The 21,941-nt window shown below is 36.5% G+C and overlaps 3 protein-coding genes and 1 long non-coding RNA gene across 5 annotated transcripts; 2 read left to right on the forward strand and 2 right to left on the reverse strand.

Moving 5' to 3' along the window:
- On the reverse strand, nucleotides 3,863-5,257 carry LOC18792268 (transcription factor bHLH147). Its single transcript, XM_007226891.2, has one exon. It carries the CDS (start codon nucleotides 4,783-4,785, stop codon nucleotides 4,120-4,122), a length of 666 nt encoding a protein of 221 aa, XP_007226953.2. The 5' UTR covers nucleotides 4,786-5,257; the 3' UTR covers nucleotides 3,863-4,119.
- LOC18793300 lies at nucleotides 7,451-11,343 on the reverse strand. Its single transcript, XM_007224920.2, has 4 exons — nucleotides 11,250-11,343; nucleotides 11,044-11,178; nucleotides 10,185-10,672; nucleotides 7,451-7,803 (listed from the first exon to the last, which is right to left on the reverse strand). The coding sequence occupies exons 1-3, from the start codon at nucleotides 11,322-11,324 to the stop codon at nucleotides 10,229-10,231; spliced, it is 654 nt and encodes a 217-aa protein (XP_007224982.2). The 5' UTR covers nucleotides 11,325-11,343; the 3' UTR covers nucleotides 7,451-7,803; nucleotides 10,185-10,228.
- Nucleotides 15,051-15,903, forward strand: LOC109946636. The gene is made up of 2 exons (XR_002269737.1): nucleotides 15,051-15,139; nucleotides 15,253-15,903. It is a non-coding gene; the product is annotated as an uncharacterized LOC109946636 (long non-coding RNA).
- Nucleotides 18,390-21,439, forward strand: LOC18791387 (DNA replication complex GINS protein SLD5). 2 transcript variants are annotated; one of them, XM_020554697.1, is made up of 6 exons: nucleotides 18,395-19,020; nucleotides 19,458-19,580; nucleotides 19,880-19,962; nucleotides 20,061-20,170; nucleotides 20,889-20,988; nucleotides 21,080-21,439. In XM_020554697.1, the coding sequence occupies exons 1-6, from the start codon at nucleotides 18,853-18,855 to the stop codon at nucleotides 21,192-21,194; spliced, it is 699 nt and encodes a 232-aa protein (XP_020410286.1). In that variant the 5' UTR covers nucleotides 18,395-18,852; the 3' UTR covers nucleotides 21,195-21,439. The 2 variants fall into 2 exon arrangements, with proteins under 2 accessions (XP_020410287.1, XP_020410286.1); XM_020554698.1 differs by lacking the exon at nucleotides 19,458-19,580 and having other exon boundaries at nucleotides 18,390-19,020.

A 21,941-nucleotide genomic window follows, 5' to 3' on the forward strand; every position in this document is an offset into this window, starting at 1 on the left:
ATATATGAATCAACAACATCTCTCTCTCTCTCTCTCTCTCTCTCTCTCTCTCTCTCTCTGTGAATAGATAGCTAGTGCTGACCATATGGGTTTGCCATCAATCTACACGACCTTTTTTCTTTTTCTCTTTTACTTTATTTGTTCTTGGAGTTTAATGGGCAAAGCCATGACCCCTCCATGTGGTCTAAAAACTTTTTAGTCTAAGAGAATGCGATTTTCAAATGCATGTCCTTTTCTTTTCCTGGCTTTTGTTGTACTCACATGGCGCAGCAGACCCATATGAAAAAAGTTGATAAATTATATAAAGGCTTGGATGGAGAGAGGGTTGCTTGCTTGCTTACATTACATTACATGTAATGGTCAAGAAAATTAAAGGTGACAATACCCATCTATATATTCTGTTGGAGTATGCCATGACAGGTCACATGCGACTAATCATTTTATCTCATGTGTGCCACTATATATCTCTCTGTTGCTTCATTTTGCTGATAATATATTAGCCTTCATAGATTAATTAGAATTATTCTCTCTTCTTTCTCTAATTTAAATTGTAGACAAATTAAGGGCTTACTATTCGTTTGCAAGCGGTGCGTAATTCTCAACCGTTTATTTTGATGAAAACACATGTATCTACCGTTGACAATTACGTAAGAACGACTCCCGATAACATATATCTTTATGATATTTATATCAAGAAGTGTAGAAATCTAATCACTGTCCCATCCCATCTTTTAAAATTATGTATTTAAACTGAGACGTGTGAAAGAAAGAAAGAAAGAAAAAACTATTTTTCCTATTAATATATCATATATATATATATATATGGTAATTTGAAAGCAACTAACCAAATCTTTTTAAGCTTGATTTCATGTAGATAAAGTGAGCAAAAAGAAGATATAATTAAATAAAAATGGTGGAGAATTAATAATGTAATTTGGTCCTGTTACCTAGCTGGAAGGAACAAAGATATTTTTTTAACCTAACTAGCTAGTATAGTTACTAGGATAGCTGGCTAAACTCAATCAAACTAATCTGCAATTATCGTTGAAAAGCAAATTGCTTTAATGTTGTTAAATGTGGTTATTGTTGATAAAGCACAAACATGCATGCTTGGCCCAAGTACAATATATATATATATATATGTATGTATATAAAGACCACATGCTGGCGACTAATGACAGGATGCTTTGTGGAGCCCGCATCATTAAATTTATGATTAGATTTTTCATGGAGTTTGGGCTAAGTTAAACATGTATTTTCTGTATCATTATTTTTGAGTGGGCTGGGACTAATTAATATGCACCATCTACAAGCTACTCATCTTTTGTTTTGTCATCATAGATCGATACAAAGATGATTGAATTGAATGAGATTTACATGTCGATGGTTAGTTTAGGCATGAACGGTTGTGGTATAGAGTTGTTAATATACAATGTAACAAGTTGTTTTACGGTCGGTTGTTGTTCATAGATGTATGAGTAGTTTATAACAGTTGACGCATATGAAATTTAATTTCGCCAACGATAATCGTGTGAGTAAGATGTGATAAAGCAAGACATGATATTAGTGATAATTTTAAATTAATATGAAACCTGAGATATGTTGATGTTGTCAAATGCATATGAGTAGATTGATGCATGCGGTCTGGTGGGTGGTGGGAAAAAAAACCTCTAAACTTTGTAGCAAAGGCAGTTTGCTGTTGAATGTCGGATTGATTACACAATGTCAATGTTTGCTTAGCACTCAATAAGCACCATGTTTTTAGGTTAATTAGGTTGATCCATCCATCAAGATATTTGAAGTCATAAATACGTCATTATTATTTATTAATTGGAGAGTAATGGGGCTATGGATATTTATAGGCTTATACCTAGCTAGGTTATTGAAAATTGCAGAACGCCACACAAAGAAAAAGGGGTTTCTACTCTTTGACAGTTGCATGTCCTGTACATAAAATACCTGACCCAAGAAAACGAAGCATTTGGTTGTGGAAAATTTGTGGTGTAAAAATTGGACTAAATGAGCGAGGGATATATGGAGAGAGGAATTAGGAGGAGAAATACTTAGTTGTATAGCACAGTTTTGCTATTTCTGTCAATAATATTATATTATGTAAAAATGTTATCACGTGCATTAGAGCGTTATTGAGTGGAATACCATACGGTGTCCTCATTTTATGGAAGTTTAGCTTAATTAGGAGAGAGTAGAAGAAGGAGGACTAAAGAAGGCACATGGCTTGCATGTGTAGTCTGGTGTTGGTATGTCAATTGAAATGAATGCCACCATGTGCATCTTCTGCTCTGCTCCTCCTAACAAAAACACCGTCACACGCTTCATTTTCAAAACACTATCTCTATGACTCTATTCAGCAAATTGTTATTATTGTGGTACTTTTTTATTATTTTTGTCATGATATTCAAGGCCTTTAGCCTCATTCAATCACATCCCATCAAAGTTTCTTTCTCTTTCTCCCTCCAAAACCCAATCCCACTGATAGTGATGAAACCCAGTCACTCGTGTGTATGTCTTGAATTTGGGTTTCTCTCTCTCTCTCTGTCTGTGTGGAGAAGGAAGGCTCATACATATTATTTCAAATAGGGAAGGGAGGATGGAGACAAGGACACATGGCAAGCCTTGAGAGTGACACTAATCAGTAGTTGAGTGTGTGGAAACTTTTTATGATATTTAGAAGAGAGGATTTCTCACACACAAACTGTCAAGATATCACGAGGATTCGAGATCACTTGCTTACAAATGAAGCCTTCAACTTTGATGTGAGCGAAACCGTAATAACGAAAAAAAAAAACCCTGTGGAAGTAGAAGCAGGAACAGGGGAAGGCAGGTTTGAGAGCGCAAAAGGGGGCACAGATATATTGGATGTGGGGACGACAAAGCCACATGATATTTGTAGTTTGTACCTCCTTTCTCTTCACTTCTCTCACATTAATGTATTGGCGCTTTCGGCAACTTTCCTCACTCTTCTTTTTACACCCTCCACGGCCCTACAGTCTGCTACAGTGCTAAGCATTTTTGCTCTTTCAGATATATATCTAGACTAAATGTAATGTATGACCAAAATTCCCCCCCTCACTCACACTCACAGTTTCCACCACTATATTCTTCATCATACATTTTTGTAACATATTGTTGTTCATATTGCCCCACACCCACATTCAAAAAGCTCTTGTCATTCCAAGTGTTTTTGAATGTGTGTCTCCAAAACTTCCAAATGACCAATCATCTCATCCCCATCTAAAACTAATCCAATCACTGTGGACACACTTGTAGCTTCAGCCTTCACTAATAAAATTTCAACGGCTATCTTTTTATTCTTTCTATTTTTTTACACAAACAATATTAAAGAAAAGGAAAGCAAATCTAGAATTTTGGGTGTATGGATATATTCAATTAACCATGTCAACTATAAGTCCCTTGCAACGACAGCTCCATTTTAACAAAACTGCTTATGAATAAGAGCATTGCTTCAAGCATAAGAACTTATATGAACACAAGTTATTAGGCATGTTACTAGTCATAACAATAGTTTGATTCCCTTCCTCCCCTCTTTTAAATAAAATAAAATAAAATAAATATAATTATGAAAATATAATTATCCCAATAACAGTTGTATTTTTCTAATTCCTTCTGTTGGTTTTTCGGCCTTCAACATGTGGAAACAAAACAACCAGTACAAACAAGTTATTCTAAACCCAAAAAACAAGGTACAATTTGTAATGATAAGATTATCCTCTCATCAATTCAGAATATCCTTTTCAATTGAAAATTGTAGTATTCACTCGGTAGCTGGAGGTCCAAAGAATTCAACCAGATCCGTCAAACCATAAACCCAAAAAAGAAGAAGTACCTAACTGTAATTATCCAATCATAATTCAGTTATTCTATTAGGGTTCTTCATTTTTCTTTTTTCCAAAGTAGTGTGTGAGATAGAAATAGAATTACTTGAAAAAGAAAAAGAGCTACTAGACATGTATTTAACAGGAGAAATGACAATTACTTGCACATGGAGCGAAAAAGAAAGAGAAAAGAAAGGGAAAAAAGAAAAGAAAAAGAAGAACTGATTGACAGACAGACACATGGCAACTTGCCAAGGGCGTCTAATCAAGTGGAGCCGGCGGCGCCAGAAGTTGAACCGGAGAGCAGCTGGGCGAGCCGGCTCATGGCCCGGACCTGCATCTCCAGAGCTGCGATGTAATCAGTGGCTTCTTCTAGAATGACCGGCAACGGTTGCTTTCGGCAACCGGGAACCAACCGGCCCAGAACCCGGACTTTCTTCTGCACAGCTGGCAAACCCTTGCCTTTCAGCCGGTAAACGCTGAACTTGGGCTTCCTGGGTCGGGTCGAACCGGTACCCGACGCTGCAGCGGCGGATCTCTGTCGTTTATGCTGCCGGAACTTGATTTTTAGGCGGCTGGTGAGAATGGCGCGGCTCCAGCGCGTCCTGCCCTTGGCTGCGACGGCGAGAACTCTGTCGGCGGCTTCGCGCACGGCTCTGCCGCGGCGCGGAGGAGAAGAAGAGGAGGGGTTGGCGTTGGTGTTGGTGTTAGCGGTGTTGGGTGGGTTAATGGAGACTTGACTGAGCGCTTGAAGGAGCTTGGAAGAGTAGAGCTGCTGCTGGGCCTCGGATTTCCATTTGGTGTGGCTCTGGGCTTCTTGCTGCTGCTGGTGGTCTTGTTTGGCTTGGATTTTCTTCTTCTTTTTCCTTCTAAAAGAGTCTCGAGCTCGATCGGAGTTTGTAATAGGAGTGGAAATCAGAGTGGACGCCATGGAGAGAAGAAGCAGAGGTGCAGAGATTCACTCTCTTTAATTAGCGAGGATTCCGAATCAAACACATAAATGGAATTGGAATGTTTGGTGATGGGGTTTGTGTTTTCGATTTTGCTGTTTGGAAAGGTTAAGCAAACAGAGAAATGGAATTGGAATGTTTAGAGAGAGAGAGAGAGGGAGAGAAAGAAAGGATAAACGGAACGGAGGTGGTTGAGGTGTGGTGTTGAGGAAGAGGAAGGACACTATTAAGAAGAGGAGGAACGGTGGGAAGATACTTATAAAGGAATCAAAAGACAGCACGCGTCATTTCCTTAAACACCCCCACTATTTATTTATTGTTGGGAAATGTCATTTTTTTTATTTAATGTTCTTTTTCTTTTTCTGATAAGGATTAAATGTTCTTATAACTCCCCCAAATTTAAATTTAAATTTAAATCGTTGAGTATTTTTATAATATATTTTTTACAATCTAATACCCCGTAATACAATGGTTTCACCTTTATAAACGTATGTGGACAATTTTATACATTGAAACTTTTTATGATTATTTTCATATATTAATTCATTAACTGGTATGAAAACATCAGAGATTTGAACTTTAAACTTATTTCAACATTTTGAAGGAGATATAACATTTTATATCGATATCATGTTTTTTTTTTGGGATAAAAGAGAAATCATCATAAACCAACAAATTTGATCAGTTATGCATTGTATTCAACCTTTGCACTTTCTTTGTTTATGTCCATTTTATGTTGTTTTAAAGCTATTAGGCCATAAACATGACAAAAAAATGTCCTGAAAGTTGCATGACATATCACATGTCCTCCATTTATTATGTTGTGACAAACAAAGTTTTGTATTGTCCTTTTACAATCAAGCTTTTTAGCGAAATGTAACAGAACATGTCCTCCAGAAGAATATATGTTATAGAACTATACTCAATGGATTATATATATATTTTTAATGAGTGATGAAGCTTGCCGACGCATAAATATCAAAACCCTAAGAAACTTTGGTGAAGATAACTCAGCAAAGTGAAAAGAAAATAAGAGAATGGACAACAATGCCAATCAGTTTAGACGCAACACCTGCCCATGAAAAGGAAAGCCATCCCAATAGCACAATTTAGCATTTGCAGAGGGGGCAAAATTAAAAGAATTATCAAGGACAACAATCTCCACATGACATGAAAAGATGATCAGGGACTGTGGGGAGGCAAAGAACAGTCGCAATGTGATTGGATGGAGGAGGGTGTGGTGTTGGCTTCCACTAATTGACCAGATGGCGGGCCCCGCATAATATTTGTTTTCATTCCGTGCAATGATTATTGCGGGTTGATGATCCAGAAAAGAAATGATAAAGAAAAGAAAATGCATGTGCTATGTGGGTTGGTTTCTCTGGCACTTTTCTATCCCAGGCTTTGTTTTCTATTTGTTGGGGTTTTGGAGTTTTCCTCTTCTCTGAGGTGTGGACATTTATGCTCCACCTCCACATTTCCTGCCAACGACGGGTCCCTCTCTCCTCTGCTCCCTCCTACCTCTCCTACCTCTCCTCCTCCCTCTCCTCCCTCCTCAATGTGTTAAAAATAATAATAATAAAAAAGAAAGAGATATTTATTCTACTATAATCGCAATTTGCAAAACATAATTATCAAGAGAGGTTGCTTTAGGCATAAGCTATTTTCCTTAAAAGAGAAGAAAAAACCCTTCCTTTTCTCCCTAACAACTAGATGACCTTATGTTGTAAAAGACGAATAGAGGGGAGTCATGCTTTCTTGTTTGATTTCGGGTCATTTGTTTCTAATCTTATCCTTTTTTCTTATTGAAACTTGTAATTTTTAAAGTTTAGTCTTAATCTTACGATGATGTCGTTTTAACCATAAATAGTATTGAAGAAAAAAAAAGGTAGAATTTCCGATTTTATTATCCCATCCGAAGTTTCATTGGCAAAAATTGGGAGGAAGGAGGAACCACTTGGGAACGTCTTCCAATAGGGGCAAATCTATGAACAATTATTCGGTCCAAATCAATGATAAAGAAACTGTATTTTAAAAGGACCAATAGTGCTGACAACATGACCATGAGATAAAAGAAGGTCCAGGTGCGCATATCACTTATGATTTGGACTTAGTTTATGCTTAAAGTTTTGATAATCATGAACCTAATCCTCATTCTCACCAAAATCATGGTGGCATGTGTATATCCAAAACACCTTTCAAAGGCATTGTATTGAGAAACCTTAAAATAATATTTTGAATGACTAAAAACACCACAAGGCATTATGATGCACCAGGGACATTGCCTCCCCTGTCACAGACACAATCAAACAACCAAGCACCCAAAAGTGGGAGGGCATTGAAAAGAACCAGAGAAATTAAAGAGATGCATATGAATGTTGAAGGATGAAGGATGAAGGGTGAAGAATAATATGGGTTCAATCAATAATTCTGAATAAATCCAGACCCAAAATCATAAAAATCTTATCACTAAATATCTATCTCAGATTTCCATTGCAAATACTGCAGGAAACAAAACAAGTCACCTTCAATTCAATCCAGATTGGTGACTTCAAATGCTAAGCAAAATAAAAGCAAACCTATGATCTCTTTATTGGACACCTATACCTGCCCTACTATGTGATTAAATTAGGTTTGGCATAATGATTTTTTTTTTTTTTTTGGGGGTTCTATGGGAAGATTGAAGAACAGAACCAATGATTGCACCACAGAATCTCTTCATCCATGGCACTTGGTTTCCCTGATTATGCCAATCACTTCTTTAATGAACAACAAACTCTTCTTCCTTTGTGGTTTACCCACCAGAATCTTTGCTTTTAAGTACAGCTAGCTCTCCTTCTTTCCTTTCACTATGTCACTAAAATAAACTTTAATTCAAGATGAACAACAAGTCATTTACCTTTTGGTACAGACTCCCTCCCTCCTCCCTTTTAGTCGGCAAAATTTGATTGGCACCTCTGGTTCATAGTCATACTGCCGAATTTTCAGGCTTTACTGAGCTGTGATAATATAACGGACCAATTAAATTTTGACGTATCCCTTCACCAAATCGATCTTAAGTCTTCTTTTATTATATAAAACTAAGCAATTAGGGCATGCGGTCATTCTGCGAGGATAAAAGATAGAAGTTAACTAGAAGGATATAATTAATAACTACGAAGGAAGGACGACATGCTTTTGAAAAACCAACTTATAGCTGTCTAAACATTCATCTCCCTTCGACCAAAAAAAATAAAAAAACACTCATCTCTCATCCATTAGTCTTTTCTTTAGGTTATTTTCTGCTCTAAGTTGGAACATTTCTTTGACATAGGTTTGACTAGTTTTACTTCCTTTTGAAATTCAACTTACCATCCTAGTTTCTCTAGAAGAATGCCATTGCATTATTTAGGTCATCATCAACATCTCTACAAAAGCATTGACAGACCTAACCTGGGTAATGAATGATCATTTAAACCATTCAAGAACGTGTTCCACCAAATTCAGGAAGAAAACAATGGCTCGTTTGGTGTTTAGGATTGGATAACTTGCTAAATGTAAGGCATATTGAAAGAAGAAATGAAGAAACTTCGTCCAACTTGAAGGTAGAGGATGGATTACTCATGAAGAAAACTAATCTCTTCTAATCCCCACAAAATGATAGGATATCAACATCTTCTAACTTATCCCTCCTAATCCCCCAAAATGAAAAATCATTCACATCTACATTCATTTCCTCCTTCAACATACTCCAAATTTGGTGAGTTATCCAACCCAATCCTAGGCACCAAACGAGTCCCTATCATTAACAAAACCCGCCTATCAATAAGTGGACTTTTTTTTGTTGTCTAAATTTCAATATATAATATTTTACTACTGAGGCTCAGATTCAGTTATTTATTAAATCCCTAATTCAATACACCCTCCACCTCTCTTTTCCGAATATGTTTAGACAGACAAAATGATGAGTATCATTACAGGGCCATTCTAATAGAATGACAAATTACGCAAACTAGTTGGTAGATAAACCTGCACGCTCAAGCAATCGGTTTTCACATGACCAATAATCTCCTGAGATAAAAATCTATTTAGCATGTTCATATGGTATGTCTTCAAGCACATATCATTAAATAGATAATTGATATATCTAATTTTCTATCAATAATAGGCTTCTATTGCTTGGAATTTCATATTGGGGCAAATAGTTGTTTCTGGACAACAGACAGAATCAATCAACTTTAATCAATTAATTAATTCAATTAGGGACATGTGAAGGCGAAAGTATTGTGTACATGCTATTATGCTAACCAATCAGCACCCTGCTGTAACGGTGGGTTTAGAGCCTTTAACATCGGCTCACAGCTGGGAAAACTGGTTTTCAGATTCAGTTGCCAGACGAGGTCAACACGGAAAACCAGATGATCATATTACTACTTACATGTAACGTAAGAGCATCAACCTATATTTGTTTCTTCTGTTTAAAGTAAAACTTACATCAGGGCATCTATGTCCTCTTCCATGCATTGCTATGATTGCAAAAATGTGGGCCATCCCTACGTATGAACTCCAGATAAAACCCATGCAAGTTCTATAAACTCCCCAAGGGAGATGATCTAGACTTGACCACCGAATAAGTTCAATTTAAACTTGTAATATGGCCCCAAATCGGGGCCCAATCCAGTACACAGATCTGGACATGTTAACCTATTTCTATGGGCCAAAAGGAAGGGTAACTAACAGCATAGCAGAAGGCTCTGATTTCCTTTGATAACAGTGACTTGAAGCGAATGGCTCAAACATGTGCTTGTAAAAATGATGGAAGGGATTGAACAGAGTGACTACTAGATATTTTATTAGAAAGTTAAAGAATACAAGATTCCTGAGGTGATAGAATGTAATGGGTGCAGCAAGATGGATAGTGCAATGAATTATCCCAGAAAACTGTAGTTTATGAATGATGACCAAAGACAGCATTTTAAATAAGATAACTTGGAAACATCTTCTCAAGGTTTTGTAAATCAACAAGTAGCCTATAGCTTGTCTGGAGCTGGACTAAATATATCATAGCTAGGGAAAGCAATTGGGGCCTACAACTCCAGTCCAGTGAAGTATGGTAATCAAACAGTTTGTCCATGGAGTTGGCCTTGGCATAGATATGCAACACAGACTAGTCAACCACATAAACACCACAGAAGTATGCAGTACAATTTAGTACAATTTACTTTCATTTCATTTCTACACAAAACTAATCTTTCAGACTGATATAGCCATTCATTGCAAAATGAAATTCCACAGCCATGAGTAACGCCAAGAAGAAGAGTATCATATCAGCTCAGAATTTGGAAAACATCTAATGGACGAGGAAAAGCAAACATACCAAGCACAAGAAAAAAGGCCTTACCGCTCAAGCTTGATCAGATAATTAATGCACATCTACATATGAGCTCAAGTAGGCAGAGGTCCACGAAAATTGCTTCGGCCTCCAGAGCTGAACATCAATACACCTAATGCAATGATCCAGAGCAAGAAACATACTATCACTATGTAAGTTTTTGCTGACAGAAGCTCTGCAGCCCGGTCCCTCTTTACAGGCAAAGTGTGGAAGTCCTCTATGACAATCTCAAGCAGTGCATCCAGAAGCTTCTTAGATTTGGTATCCAAGCCGGCATTCGAGACCTGAGTCCGAGCTTCCCTGAGAAAGCCCGCTACAATCTCAGCCTCCACAGAACCAAAGTTTGAGGCAACGTATTCGCTTGATTTTCCAATACTCAGAGAGACATGGTCTGGTTCGTCCTTATCAACACTGGCCTGTGGAGACGGAATGAGATCAGAGGAGAAGGAAGTCTCTGATGAAGCTGAGAGAGCTTGATCTGGCACCAGCATCAGACTCTGAAATTTTCGTCCAAGAAAAAAGCATCAGACTCTGAAAGAGTAAATATACAATTAAAATCCTCACAATCACAACAATGGAAGTCTAATCAACCAAACAGCATCACTCAGATACTTCATGTCATTCTTTCCGATATTTTCTCAGTAACCAAACAGTGAAAATTAAGATCGAATTAAAGCTTCACAACATCAAAACTCATCCAAAGCAAATCTATCTGAGCTATATATACGAAATCAGGAACGGAGAAATAAATCGAAGTTAAAACTCATGCATACTTGTAGAAAATAAATACACAAAATCGAAATAAATATCTGCATAAAATTTGAAACGAGAAATTCAAAATCAAAATCGGATTGTAATTCAAGTCTACCGCGGTGATGTCTCCATCATCATTGACCTCGGAAATCTCAGAAACTGGAGTAGAATCCAGAGAATTGTTTGAAGTGTCCACTGTTACATCTTCGGAAACTGAGGAAAAAACAGTGTTTAAGCTCTTCTTTGGAATCTGCAAGGAAATCGAAGCTTATTAGAGATGGAAATCCCTGAGATGAGAAAACTAGGGTTTCGAAATCATACATTCTTCTTGGATACGCGATTCGCGAGCTTTGAAGGTCGCGCTTGATCCTTGAGTGGTGTTTGGTTTTCTCTCATTTTGGCGGGAGAGTGCTGAATTTTGATTTCTTTCTAGAGCTCGTTTGGGAAATAGAAGGTATAAATATACGCGTGGGATGAGAATGAGAGGCAAACTAGGGGCTGATATAAAGAGGGTCCATGACAGGCCGGCCCAATCAAACTAATAAACTAGAGGTCCAGTCCATTATGAGAGGGAACCCAACTCAAAATCAGATATTAGAGCTGATTAAAGATGCTAATATAAATGGTGGATAAGGAGGCAAAGAGGAGAGGGGGAGGAGAGTGGCACGGTGGGTTATTAGAAAAAAACTGAAAAAATAAATATATATATATATATTTTAATAATTGAGTGTTTTTAAGTATGAATTTTTAAAAATATGTCTACCAAACAGGTTTTTTTTAATTTGAACTCAAATTTTATTTTTGAGTTTAAAAAGTTGAATTCAAGTTAAATACCAAATAAATCCTAATATTCCATCCACCATAGAAAATAATTGATCATCAAAATCCATCCATTTCTCCTCACATACTCCATTATCTAGTGCAACGATATGAAGAAATATTTCAGTACAACCGTCACATGTTCACATGATGTTATAATTCATTCGTGTTATTATATGTATGTTTATTATTAATACTATATTAGATTAAATCTTTTCATCCATTATAAGAACATCACATGGGGATATGATGGTTATATATATCAAAGTAATGTTTTTTTAGAGAAGTCTCTAATTCACTTGGTTGATTGATGTGTGCATGAGTTGATCGAGATGGCCATGGTCATTTTCTAGCTTGGCATCGTAAAATATTATAGTAATTGCTCATATGTTTTAACCACGCAAATCCAATGCTTAATGCTGCATGACATTACCTTCCCCAAAAAAGGAGGTCTCCCATCACTCTCGCACACGAACTTTATTACACGAAGTAAAAATTGAAGGATCGATGTGCTCGTTATTATTGCATCTGGACTGGGAAAAAAAAATCAGCACCCAACATGCTTCTAAAGAGGAAACGCAATGCACTATAAATTAATTATTAAATCATTGAAATTATGATAAACCCGTAATTATCAAAGCTTAATTACTTATTTGGTGGCCACTGATGATGACCGCACCCTCGATCAACCCATATCGGTGGGCAACTTAATGTTTGTGTTATCTCCACTGGATATTGCTGTTGTAGTGCTAATTAATCAACTGCTCATGAAGAATATTAAGTCAAATAATTTTATGTATAAATAGCCACCCTTGCTCCCACAAAGATATTTATCTCTAATTACCAAAACGTAGGTTATACACCTTCCGCAACCCTAATTACTTTTCTGTGTTTTGTTTAACAATTTGATTACTGAATAACTTCAATTAATTCTTTTTTTTTCTTTGGTTATCAGGGTGAATGAAATTAAGATTATAACATGAGGACCTCATCATCATCACTTGTGCTGTTCTTTGCGTTCGTCTTGGTTTTTGCATCCACGCAAGCCAACGCAAAACGGCTGACTTTGGAGGAGAAGCAGAGGCTGAAAGCCCACCATGATCATAAGCTCACTACTGATCAGGAAGAAAGTAAACCAACTGCTGTCCCAACGGGTGTTGTTAATGGTGCTAGAGACACGAATGATAAGGATGCGGTCACTGATCAAAACCAAGGGAAATCTGGAGCCACGGAAAAGAATAACAATGACGAAAGCGATGTGAACCCTACTTTTGGGCAATATGGAGCTGGTTCGAGTTCTGATTCATCGCCGGACACCCACCGTTACTATTCTACCGGTGATGATCGCAAGCCCGGGCTCTAAGAGATTTCAAAGGAGATCAACCGATCTATTGTATGGAGCTTGTGTTTGTGTGTGTCTGTTTGTATAAATGGTGTGGCTAGCTTTTTTAATTATAAGAAATAAAGTGGAACGAAGGTGTTAGACTCGTACGCATTTCACTGGCAGATGTTCAGTGGTGAGTAATCAATTATGCCTTGGCTAGTAAGCCAACAGTCAATTCAAACTAAACTTTTCAAATTGCGGTTTGTTGAGTTATGATAGATTTCATAATTCGACTCATTATCGTACAGAACGCATTAAAGTGATTGGTTTATTTTGTAAAATCACACTAAGCACGCCCCCTGAAAAGAGTGAAACAATGATTGAAGGCGAAATGTTGCCTACCGTAATGAATTTAACTATCTTAATTTTAATAAATAATTCAGTATATGACAGAATTTGAGTGCAATTCACACACTTATTGTTAGTAATCCAAGTTCTCTAACTTTTGTGCCACATAGAATTAGTTACTTTTTTTTAATTTCTGACATTTATAATTAATTTTTTTATTTTTTATTTATGTTGTGGTTCCAAATTTGCCGCTAAGATATAAATCAGGTAAGTAATGGCAAAAATCTTAAAAATAATGAAAGAGTATCAAAAGTTGATTTTAGATAGAATGAGAAAATCAAATAAAATCCATGGCACATGCATATAAATGACATATGAAGACATGTAAACAAATATAGATCATATTCATGTTTATTGTAGAGCAATGAACATTTACGAGAAGGGTCAACAGTAAATATAGCTATAAAACAACTTGGATAATATAGATAAATATAAGGTTTTCAAAATGTTGAGAAGGGTCAAGTGACCCTTGTGGGCCTTGATTGACTCCGCCAATGCGCTTGACCCAATTCTATGTCAAAAAAGAGGTGGACTACATTCATATAGTGCAAACTCAAAATTGAACCTATATCGAAAGACCCCTAATTTTAATGCAGTAACATTGGCCGCTATATATCACTACAGCCTCGGTGATTTTTATAAGTTAGTCCCAATCAACTCACGAATTTGGCCATCTGTGGGGTATATAATCATTGATCATCAAAAGTTGGGTAAACCTTCGATCATCTGTTTAGTACTTAATTATGACGTAAAACCTTCTTAAGATATATTAATTATAAATAAAATGACGCAGACTAAATGCCATGTTATTTGGCTTGCGCATTATATATGCAGCAACGCCAACATATTTATGCAGAGGAGACAGACCTTGGTGAGAAGAAAAAACAGGAAATTGTTAGGAGACAAAGTCGAAATTATCATGCTCGATCGAGATTCTTCGCATATACATATTTAATTATATCATAAAATAACTTCCAATTTAAATAATTTTTTGCAAGAATAATCCTTAAAAATTAACTTAGGATGTAGACGGTTCTGATCATTAAAATACATTGTTAGGTTGCCCTAGAGAAACAATGCGTGCACTTCTCTTGACCAAAGAAAACTAGATAGGAGATCGAAGGCTTAATATTAGCATCCAATTCAACGAATAATGAAGTACTGGCACTGCTATTGTTGGTTCCTTGCTGCTGAACACTAAGAGAGGTCAAACTTATCACAGAGAATTGTGTTTTGGAATTGAATAATGAATGGCATGCAGTGGTGTAAGTATTGATTTTCATGTACTTGAGATGAAAGATTTCCATATACTCAGTGTCAAACCCTATGGACAAATCGTATCCCATAATTCATTAGATTAAATAATTAAAAGTCAACAATGAAATTAATTAAATGCCTTAATTATCATTCATAATCATAATTGCTTCTTTGGTGGCCTTAGCCTTTCTCGACAGATATGGTGCCGGCACACGGCAGTATGAATGTGATAACCCGCACTGCGTGTTTGCTTTTTTAGTGCTCACAGTTTTAATTATCTTAATTACCTTCCCATAATCCAAGCTATAACAGAGGCCGAAATCGCCTATAAAACGCGGCCTTTGAAATCCATTTTGTCATTGCCTCTTCAGACATTGATCTTTCGCTTAGGAAAACGTGCAGGGTATCTTCTTCCAAACCCTAATTTATTTATTTTTTGTGGTTTGTTTGTTGATTGTCTTGTTAATTATTAACTCTTTGATTAGTTACTTCTCTTTAATTTATAATTAATTTCAGGGTTTAAGTTTGAGTTTGATCGCCATGAGGACCTTACTTGTACTATGTGTTGCCTTTTCCTTGATCTTGGCTTTTTTGCAAGCTGATGCTAAAAGGTACAATTTGCATCAACGTCACCTGGCTCAGCAGAAAAATGATTCAAATCTGCATGCTAGTGACACAAAGGATCAATCTCAGCCTGCAACCACAAACAACAACGAGGCCAAGCATGATGACGACGATGATGCCAACGAGAGTTATGGTAAATTCGGACATGATTCTTCTGAAAGTGATTCTCACCGTTATTTTGTCGATGATCAATTTCACCCCCATTAATTAGAACTGATCCAAGCCTTGAGCTTGTAAAAGAAAGCTTCAAGCCTTCAGCAATCAAGGTTGTGTAATAGGTAAAGTATATGTTCGCCTTGTAATTTAATAATAAAATGGAACTCATTAACATGTCGCCATATTATATCCAAAAGATATCTAAGGCACATGTGTTTGATTTCACCATATAGTATTCTTAGACAGACGACAATCAGTTTGCTTATATATATATATATGTGTGTGTATGTGTGTGTGTTTGCAATTGATTGTACTGTCTAGGATTAATCATGTCGTGTATTGTAATTTTAACCTCATCTAATAAAATTCCATATATGAAGGTATAAATACATGTTAGTGTAGCATTTTTTGTGCAAAATAATATTGAATTTGTGAGAATTATCTGAAACCTTAATTTCAAGAAACGTTTTCATTATATTGTTTTTCAAAAATCATCATGTACTTTTGCGCATACCTAATTTGTTTCCGTGCAGAGACACACAAATTATATGTATTAAGCAAATCATAAAAGCATTTAAAAGAATAAGAATATACAGTCCATCTAATTACTCTAACAAAAATGAGTTCCTTTTTTTTTTTTTTTTTTTTTTTTTTTTTTTTTGCAAAGAATGCTATATGATTCCCCTCCATCTTTCCTAAGTTATTTAAGTTGTCTTAGAGCTCGTTTAGAAATGATTTTAAAAAGGCCAATAATCACTTTTGTGGAGAATCACTTCTCCATATAATCAGTTTAAGTGATTTTAACGGAGAATGACCTCCCATGTTCTTTTTCCTATAATCACTTAAAAAATCACTAAAAATAATTATATAGAGAAGCATGTGGCGAGCTTCGTTTTTATAATTCAAATGAGCCCTTAGATGATCTTTCTAGGACAAGGCAAGTGTCGTTTGTATAATTCCATTTAGGCTTTGTACCACCCTAATTACTTAATAAAAAAGTAGAAAAAATTATATTACAGGCTTCCGTTTCCAATTTTAGCGATGGGCTTGTTCTTTTGGTATGGACATGATTATGTGGGAAAGACAAGAGTGTGTATGAATGGAGAGAAACTCTCATGTAAGGGTATAACACTTTTTGCTATCCCCGACTAATAACGCAGTGACATGTAGGATAACTTTTCCACGTGTCATTGTGTTATTGGCCTGGGATAGCAAAACAATGCTATCCCTGTTATAGGTAAGTTTTTTTAGTATGAATGGCTTACCCCGTACATGCCATGAGAGTTATTTTGAGCCACAAGAACGAGTGAATAGAACTGTCTGCATTGGGCTTTTTCCAATTGTAAACAAACAATTAGCTAAAGCCCAAAGTACATACATTTATGGCATAGTACTTGCTCCCTCCCTAGTTGCGGAAAGAAAATTCGAATTTAGGTGCATATCGTATTAATTTCTTTCATTGAATTCACTTGCTCCCTAATATCAAAAAGTTAGCATGTCGTATCAATTTGTTATGTGGAGTTGACTTGCTGCCTATTTGTGAATTGAGCCATGCTGCTTAGTAAACTTGGAAAGTTTAAGAAACTCATTTTCAAGTTCCAATTTACAAGAAGTTGGGGTCGCTCTCTCGTTCATGCGAGGAGAACCTTGATGGTTAGGGTTAGAGTTTCTCTAGTTTTCTTTACTCATTCTATGTGCCGTCTCTCTCAGTATTCTCTGATTGTCTTTTTGTGTTCTTCTTGATGAATTGGGTTTGACGTTTTTTTCGCTCTTTTGTTCTTCGTGGGATGGCTGCGTTGGCTTCCTTTTTGGGTTCATGAGGAGCCAATCGCTGGTGAGGGGTCTCCATCTTAACGCTATGGAGATGGCCATCGCCTCTTTTGCTCAAGGGGATGACAAGTATGCGGCACCAAACGAGAATCAGAAGCGTGCGAAAATTGGTGTTGGGCATCTGATTGTTAGTGGCATGGATTTTTCTGATAAGCATAGTTTTTGTATCAAGGATTTTGTTGACAAGGCAGAGGAGACCAGCCTAGAAGGGTCTCCAAGATCTCCCTTAATAATTCTCCTATGGAACGTTCGTGGGCTTGGCAACCGATGAACGTTCCTATTATGAAGATCTTTCTTTGGAATTTTCTTCAGGCTAAGAGGCCAATCTTGGTCTCCCTTGCTTGTCAGTTGGTGTTCTAGATCAAGAAAAATAGTGGTGGCGGTTGGTGTTTAGCTGGATCTGTTATGATGCTTACAATACGTTTTTGACTCTGTACGAAGAACTATGATGCTTTCTTTAGATCATAAGAGGCTTTCTTTGACAGTATATGCGTAGTGATGGGATGTGTTTCAATGATTTTGCGGTTGGGTGATTGGCTGGATCTATTCTGTTACCCATAGTATGTTTTTGACTATGTACGAAGAACTATGATGTTTTTTCTAGATCATATGAGGACTTCTTTGACAGTACCTATGTAGTGATGAGATGTTTTAAGGGTTTTGTGGTTAGGGATTAGGTTGGTTTGTTTCGTATAAGTTGTTTGACTCTTCTATTTAGTCAATAGCATGGGTGATACTCTTTTCTACCCCGAGATTTTGTTTTTCTGAGAGAGTTTTAACGAGGCCGCCGTTAACATGCTAGTTCTTACCATGTAATATTCCTTTTGGTTTAATGAAATATCATCTTTTCTTTTAAAAAAAAAAAAAATCCAATTTATAAAAATAAATGTAATATTTTTCTATAAAATATATAGAAAATCATTAGTGGAAATTTTTTTTTTTTTTACAATAATAGTGTATCCTTTTATTTTTGGTTTTTTCAGAAATAAAGTGGCCCAAGTGGGGTGCCACGGCTTTTTATGGAAAACGTACAAGTGCTTGGTCCAAATTGCGGTGGGGGTGACGATCGATCTCCATCTCCAAGCCTTCTATTAAAGGCAACATTTCATCCCTTTTTCTTCATTGCAGGCTCATTCATTCATAGCAATCCTGTATCTTCTTTTTCTCAGGCGGGACACATCCCCAGTTTGTGCGTGAATCGAACCCCATCACAGCCGTCCATCTTTATGATCACGATGTTAACTCAATCCAATGGTGTTAGATTCACGCACAAACTCGGGATATGTCTCCTCTTTATAACACTGCCGTATTTCTCTTATTTCCCTTTTTTTTTTCTTTTTTTTTGTTTTCCAGTTACTTTTCGTTCCAAAAATTAAAAAAACCATTCATTTTGGCGCCAATTCGGATTACATTTTCCCTCTCAATTAATCTGTTCACTCAGTCACAGACTCACAGTAAAAGAAGACACTCGAATTAGCGAACAGAGGAAAAATCCCGGGAATTCTGATGGCTTCAGCTTCGGATTTAGGGTCAACGGATGATTACGAGGCGTTGATGTCGATGACCGATGTGGAGCTTTTGAAGAGCGCGTGGCGGCAAGAGAAGGCCGCTCCGGAGATTCTTCAGTTCGAGAGTCGTTTGATTAAGAGAGTCAGAGAGCAGATCCAACTGATGGTAAATTCCCTGAAACTCAAAAACTGGGAGGAAAAAAAAACCCTAATTCCCTTGTTTGGTTCCTCAGAAATTGACAGGAAAATGAAAGCAAAATTCAATTTCACGGTGGAAATTTCTAATCTAACTTTCCTGCTTATGTTGTATTGTATATGTACCGTAAAACAATCAGGATTTTAGGTGAAATGATGAGTACCTGAGAAAAATTACTAGTGCTTTTTTCTTATTTTCTTTATTTATTTTATAATTCTGAATTTTTTTTTTTATAATTCTGAAATTTCAAAAGAAAATGTTTAGTTTAGGATCTCAATTAGGTTGGAAAGGGTGCTAGATGCTATTATTGGGTGGCAAACAAGCTTTTGCAAGTAGATGAAATGCTTGTGCTAGTATTATTTGCGGTTGTGTTATTGCTCACTCCAATTAGATGCATATAATTACAGGAAGAAACCGTGGAGGAATTTACTGAAAGTGGTTTTGATCCACTTACTGTGTCACTCTACCAGATGGATTTGGACAGGACTCAGTTCTTGTTGAGATCTTATCTACGAATTCGTTTGCAGAAGGTGGCCATCTTCTCTCCTTGTTTTGTTAATGCGTGCATGCTTGTTTTTTCATTGCATTTGAAATCAACTGTTTGGTTCTTTGATTATATTTTTGGTATTAGAGAAACAGGAGCACTCACCATGCTTGATGATAATTTGATCAAAAGAAAGTCCAATAGTGAATTCTAAGTTGCTTGCTATAAGTATTAGGAAATTGCCCGAAATCTTCCAGTGGTTTTAGATGTTAAATTCCACAAGGTTTCTCAAGAACGTGTTGGTTGAACTTTGCTGTTTGTATTTCAAGCAACTTCCTTTTGCAGATTGAGAAATACATGTTTCACATCTTTGCTACCGCCGAACTTCTAACACGTCTATCTAAAGAGGAGAAATGGTTTATTGAAAGGTGAGGACTCTAGCTGTTTTATTAGTTTGTGTTCTTTTAGTTACAGCACATACTTTAGGTTTATTGTGGTTTAGAGTTGACATGGTTATTGCTTACAGGTGCTGTGTTGATTTGCAGACGCATCTTGAAAAGAGTGTCCTGTCGCAATTGCCTTATACTTATCAGTCTATATTTCAGCAATCTGTAATTAATGATGAGACTGACATGGGTACGGACTCACATTATCTTTTTTCAGATTTTGGTGATGCATCTCTGTTTTTTTCCCCTTGAATGTGAATGTGTTCTGCGAACAGTTGTATCATTTTCTGCAAACTTCTTATCCTTGACCCAAAATCAATTATAAAATAAGGTGCTCAGTGCTGTGGTTAATATTTGAATTTTTCATTCCAAGATATCTAGTTGTGTGGTGACCTTTAGTACAATTTACCTGAGAGGTTTAGATTTTCTGATATAGTCTGGCAGATTCATATATCTTGCAGCAGAACTGTTTTAAAGTTTGATGTGATTAGTGTTTGGAATTGTGCTAATAGAAACTTGTAAATACTGTGCGTTTGCATTCTGTGAGGGAACCAGCGACAAGCTAGTGTATGGGGCTGAGAATTTGTTCCAAATTCTTCTGAACTATTTGCCTTCTAAACCCTAAACCCTTATTTATCAGAAAACAATGCAATAGTTTGTTTGACAACTTGAAATGCTTAGCTTCCCATGTAGTCTTGGTCTGTCTCTTCTTGGATGAGTTCTTAATGCTCTTTTGGTGTCTTGATCTAACTCCATAGAATTATCTTCACACTTCACATGCTTCTTCTACAATGATTTTTGTGTACTATTTCTTCTAGACAGATGTTTTTCATTGTGCATATATAATAGGCAATTTGTAGATTAGACATGTGAACTCAAATAGTGTTATGTATATGTTTAACTTCCAGTGGCAAAACCGCAATTGGACACATTTATTGTCTGCAAAACCAAGTATTATCTTGGACATATCCAGCTTGAGGACAATGCAGATGGAGAACCAGATGGCAGGTAACTTATTATTCATAAACATTTACTTTCATAGAAAATGTTGTTTGTATTCTTCTTTTTTGCTTACTGGTTTCAGTTCACAATATGACAGTGGGAGCCAGAAACCATTGGAGGAGCCTTTTGAGATGGAGCCCAATGTTTTATACTTTGTACGTTATAAAGCAGTGAAGAAATTTGTAGAGGAAGGGAAGATTGATTTATACTGAGTATCCAGCATCTTGGGGTAAATAGCTTTGAGACCTCCTCTATCTCAAAATATGATATCATTGTATCTCCCCACCTCTTGCCTTACCGGTTTCTTGAGAAACTATTAACATGGCAAGTCATGGGAGTGAGTTTTCGAGCAACATTGAATTGAATGGTTTTCTATCTACGTTTCTTTGGGGTAAAAGTCATTTTTGATTTATGTAGTTAGTTAGTTTTACCATTTTGGTCCCCATAGTTTCAATTGTCAATTTTATCCCCGTAGTTTTTCAATTTTGTAAATTTTATCTGTGTAGTTTTCAATTCGAAGCAATTCAAGGACATGTTTCAGTTTCAATCAAAATTTCTCCAAATTCCATTAAGTTTTGACCACGTGCTCTTCGCGTATAGGGGTATTTTGGTCCACTTGAGCCAAAATCCTCCCAGTTCAATCAAATTTTAACCCAGTGATGCAAAAAAATTTGAAACCCGAAACTCCAAAATCGCTCCTAAAGTGAATCGGAAGAGCTTCATCTTGTGTTTTACAGTTAGATGGGCTTGAGTGAATTGAAATACCCCTCCACCTTCACATGAGGGGCACGTGGTCAAAACGTAACGAAATTTGGAGGAATTCAATAGAAATTGAAATGTGTGTTTGAATTGCTTCAAATGGAAACTACAAAGATAAAATTGAAACTATAGAGACTAAAGTAGTAAAATTAACAAACTACAAGAATCAAAAGTGAACTTTGGCCAAAGGTGCCATCTTT

Source organism: Prunus persica, chromosome G1, assembly GCF_000346465.2.
Source record: "Prunus persica cultivar Lovell chromosome G1, Prunus_persica_NCBIv2, whole genome shotgun sequence".
Taxonomy (NCBI): Eukaryota; Viridiplantae; Streptophyta; class Magnoliopsida; order Rosales; family Rosaceae; genus Prunus; species Prunus persica.

Excerpts from the sequence above, each read along its gene's own strand:
- LOC18792268 (XM_007226891.2), bottom strand. The coding sequence starts at position 4,785 with ATGGCGTCCACTCTGATTTCCACTCCTATTACAAACTCCGATCGAGCT.
- LOC18793300 (XM_007224920.2), bottom strand. The coding sequence starts at position 11,324 with ATGAGAGAAAACCAAACACCACTCAAGGATCAAGCGCGACCTTCAAAG. Across the intron at positions 11,179-11,249 it reads ATCGCGTATCCAAGAAGAAT|ATTCCAAAGAAGAGCTTAAA; the intron begins GTATGATTTCGA and ends ATTTCCTTGCAG. Across the intron at positions 10,673-11,043 it reads ATGATGGAGACATCACCGCG|AGTCTGATGCTGGTGCCAGA; the intron begins GTAGACTTGAAT and ends CGAAAATTTCAG.
- LOC18791387 (XM_020554697.1), top strand. The coding sequence starts at position 18,853 with ATGGCTTCAGCTTCGGATTTAGGGTCAACGGATGATTACGAGGCGTTG. Across the intron at positions 19,021-19,457 it reads GAGAGCAGATCCAACTGATG|GAAGAAACCGTGGAGGAATT; the intron begins GTAAATTCCCTG and ends ATATAATTACAG. Across the intron at positions 19,963-20,060 it reads GAGAAATGGTTTATTGAAAG|GTGCTGTGTTGATTTGCAGA; the intron begins GTGAGGACTCTA and ends TATTGCTTACAG.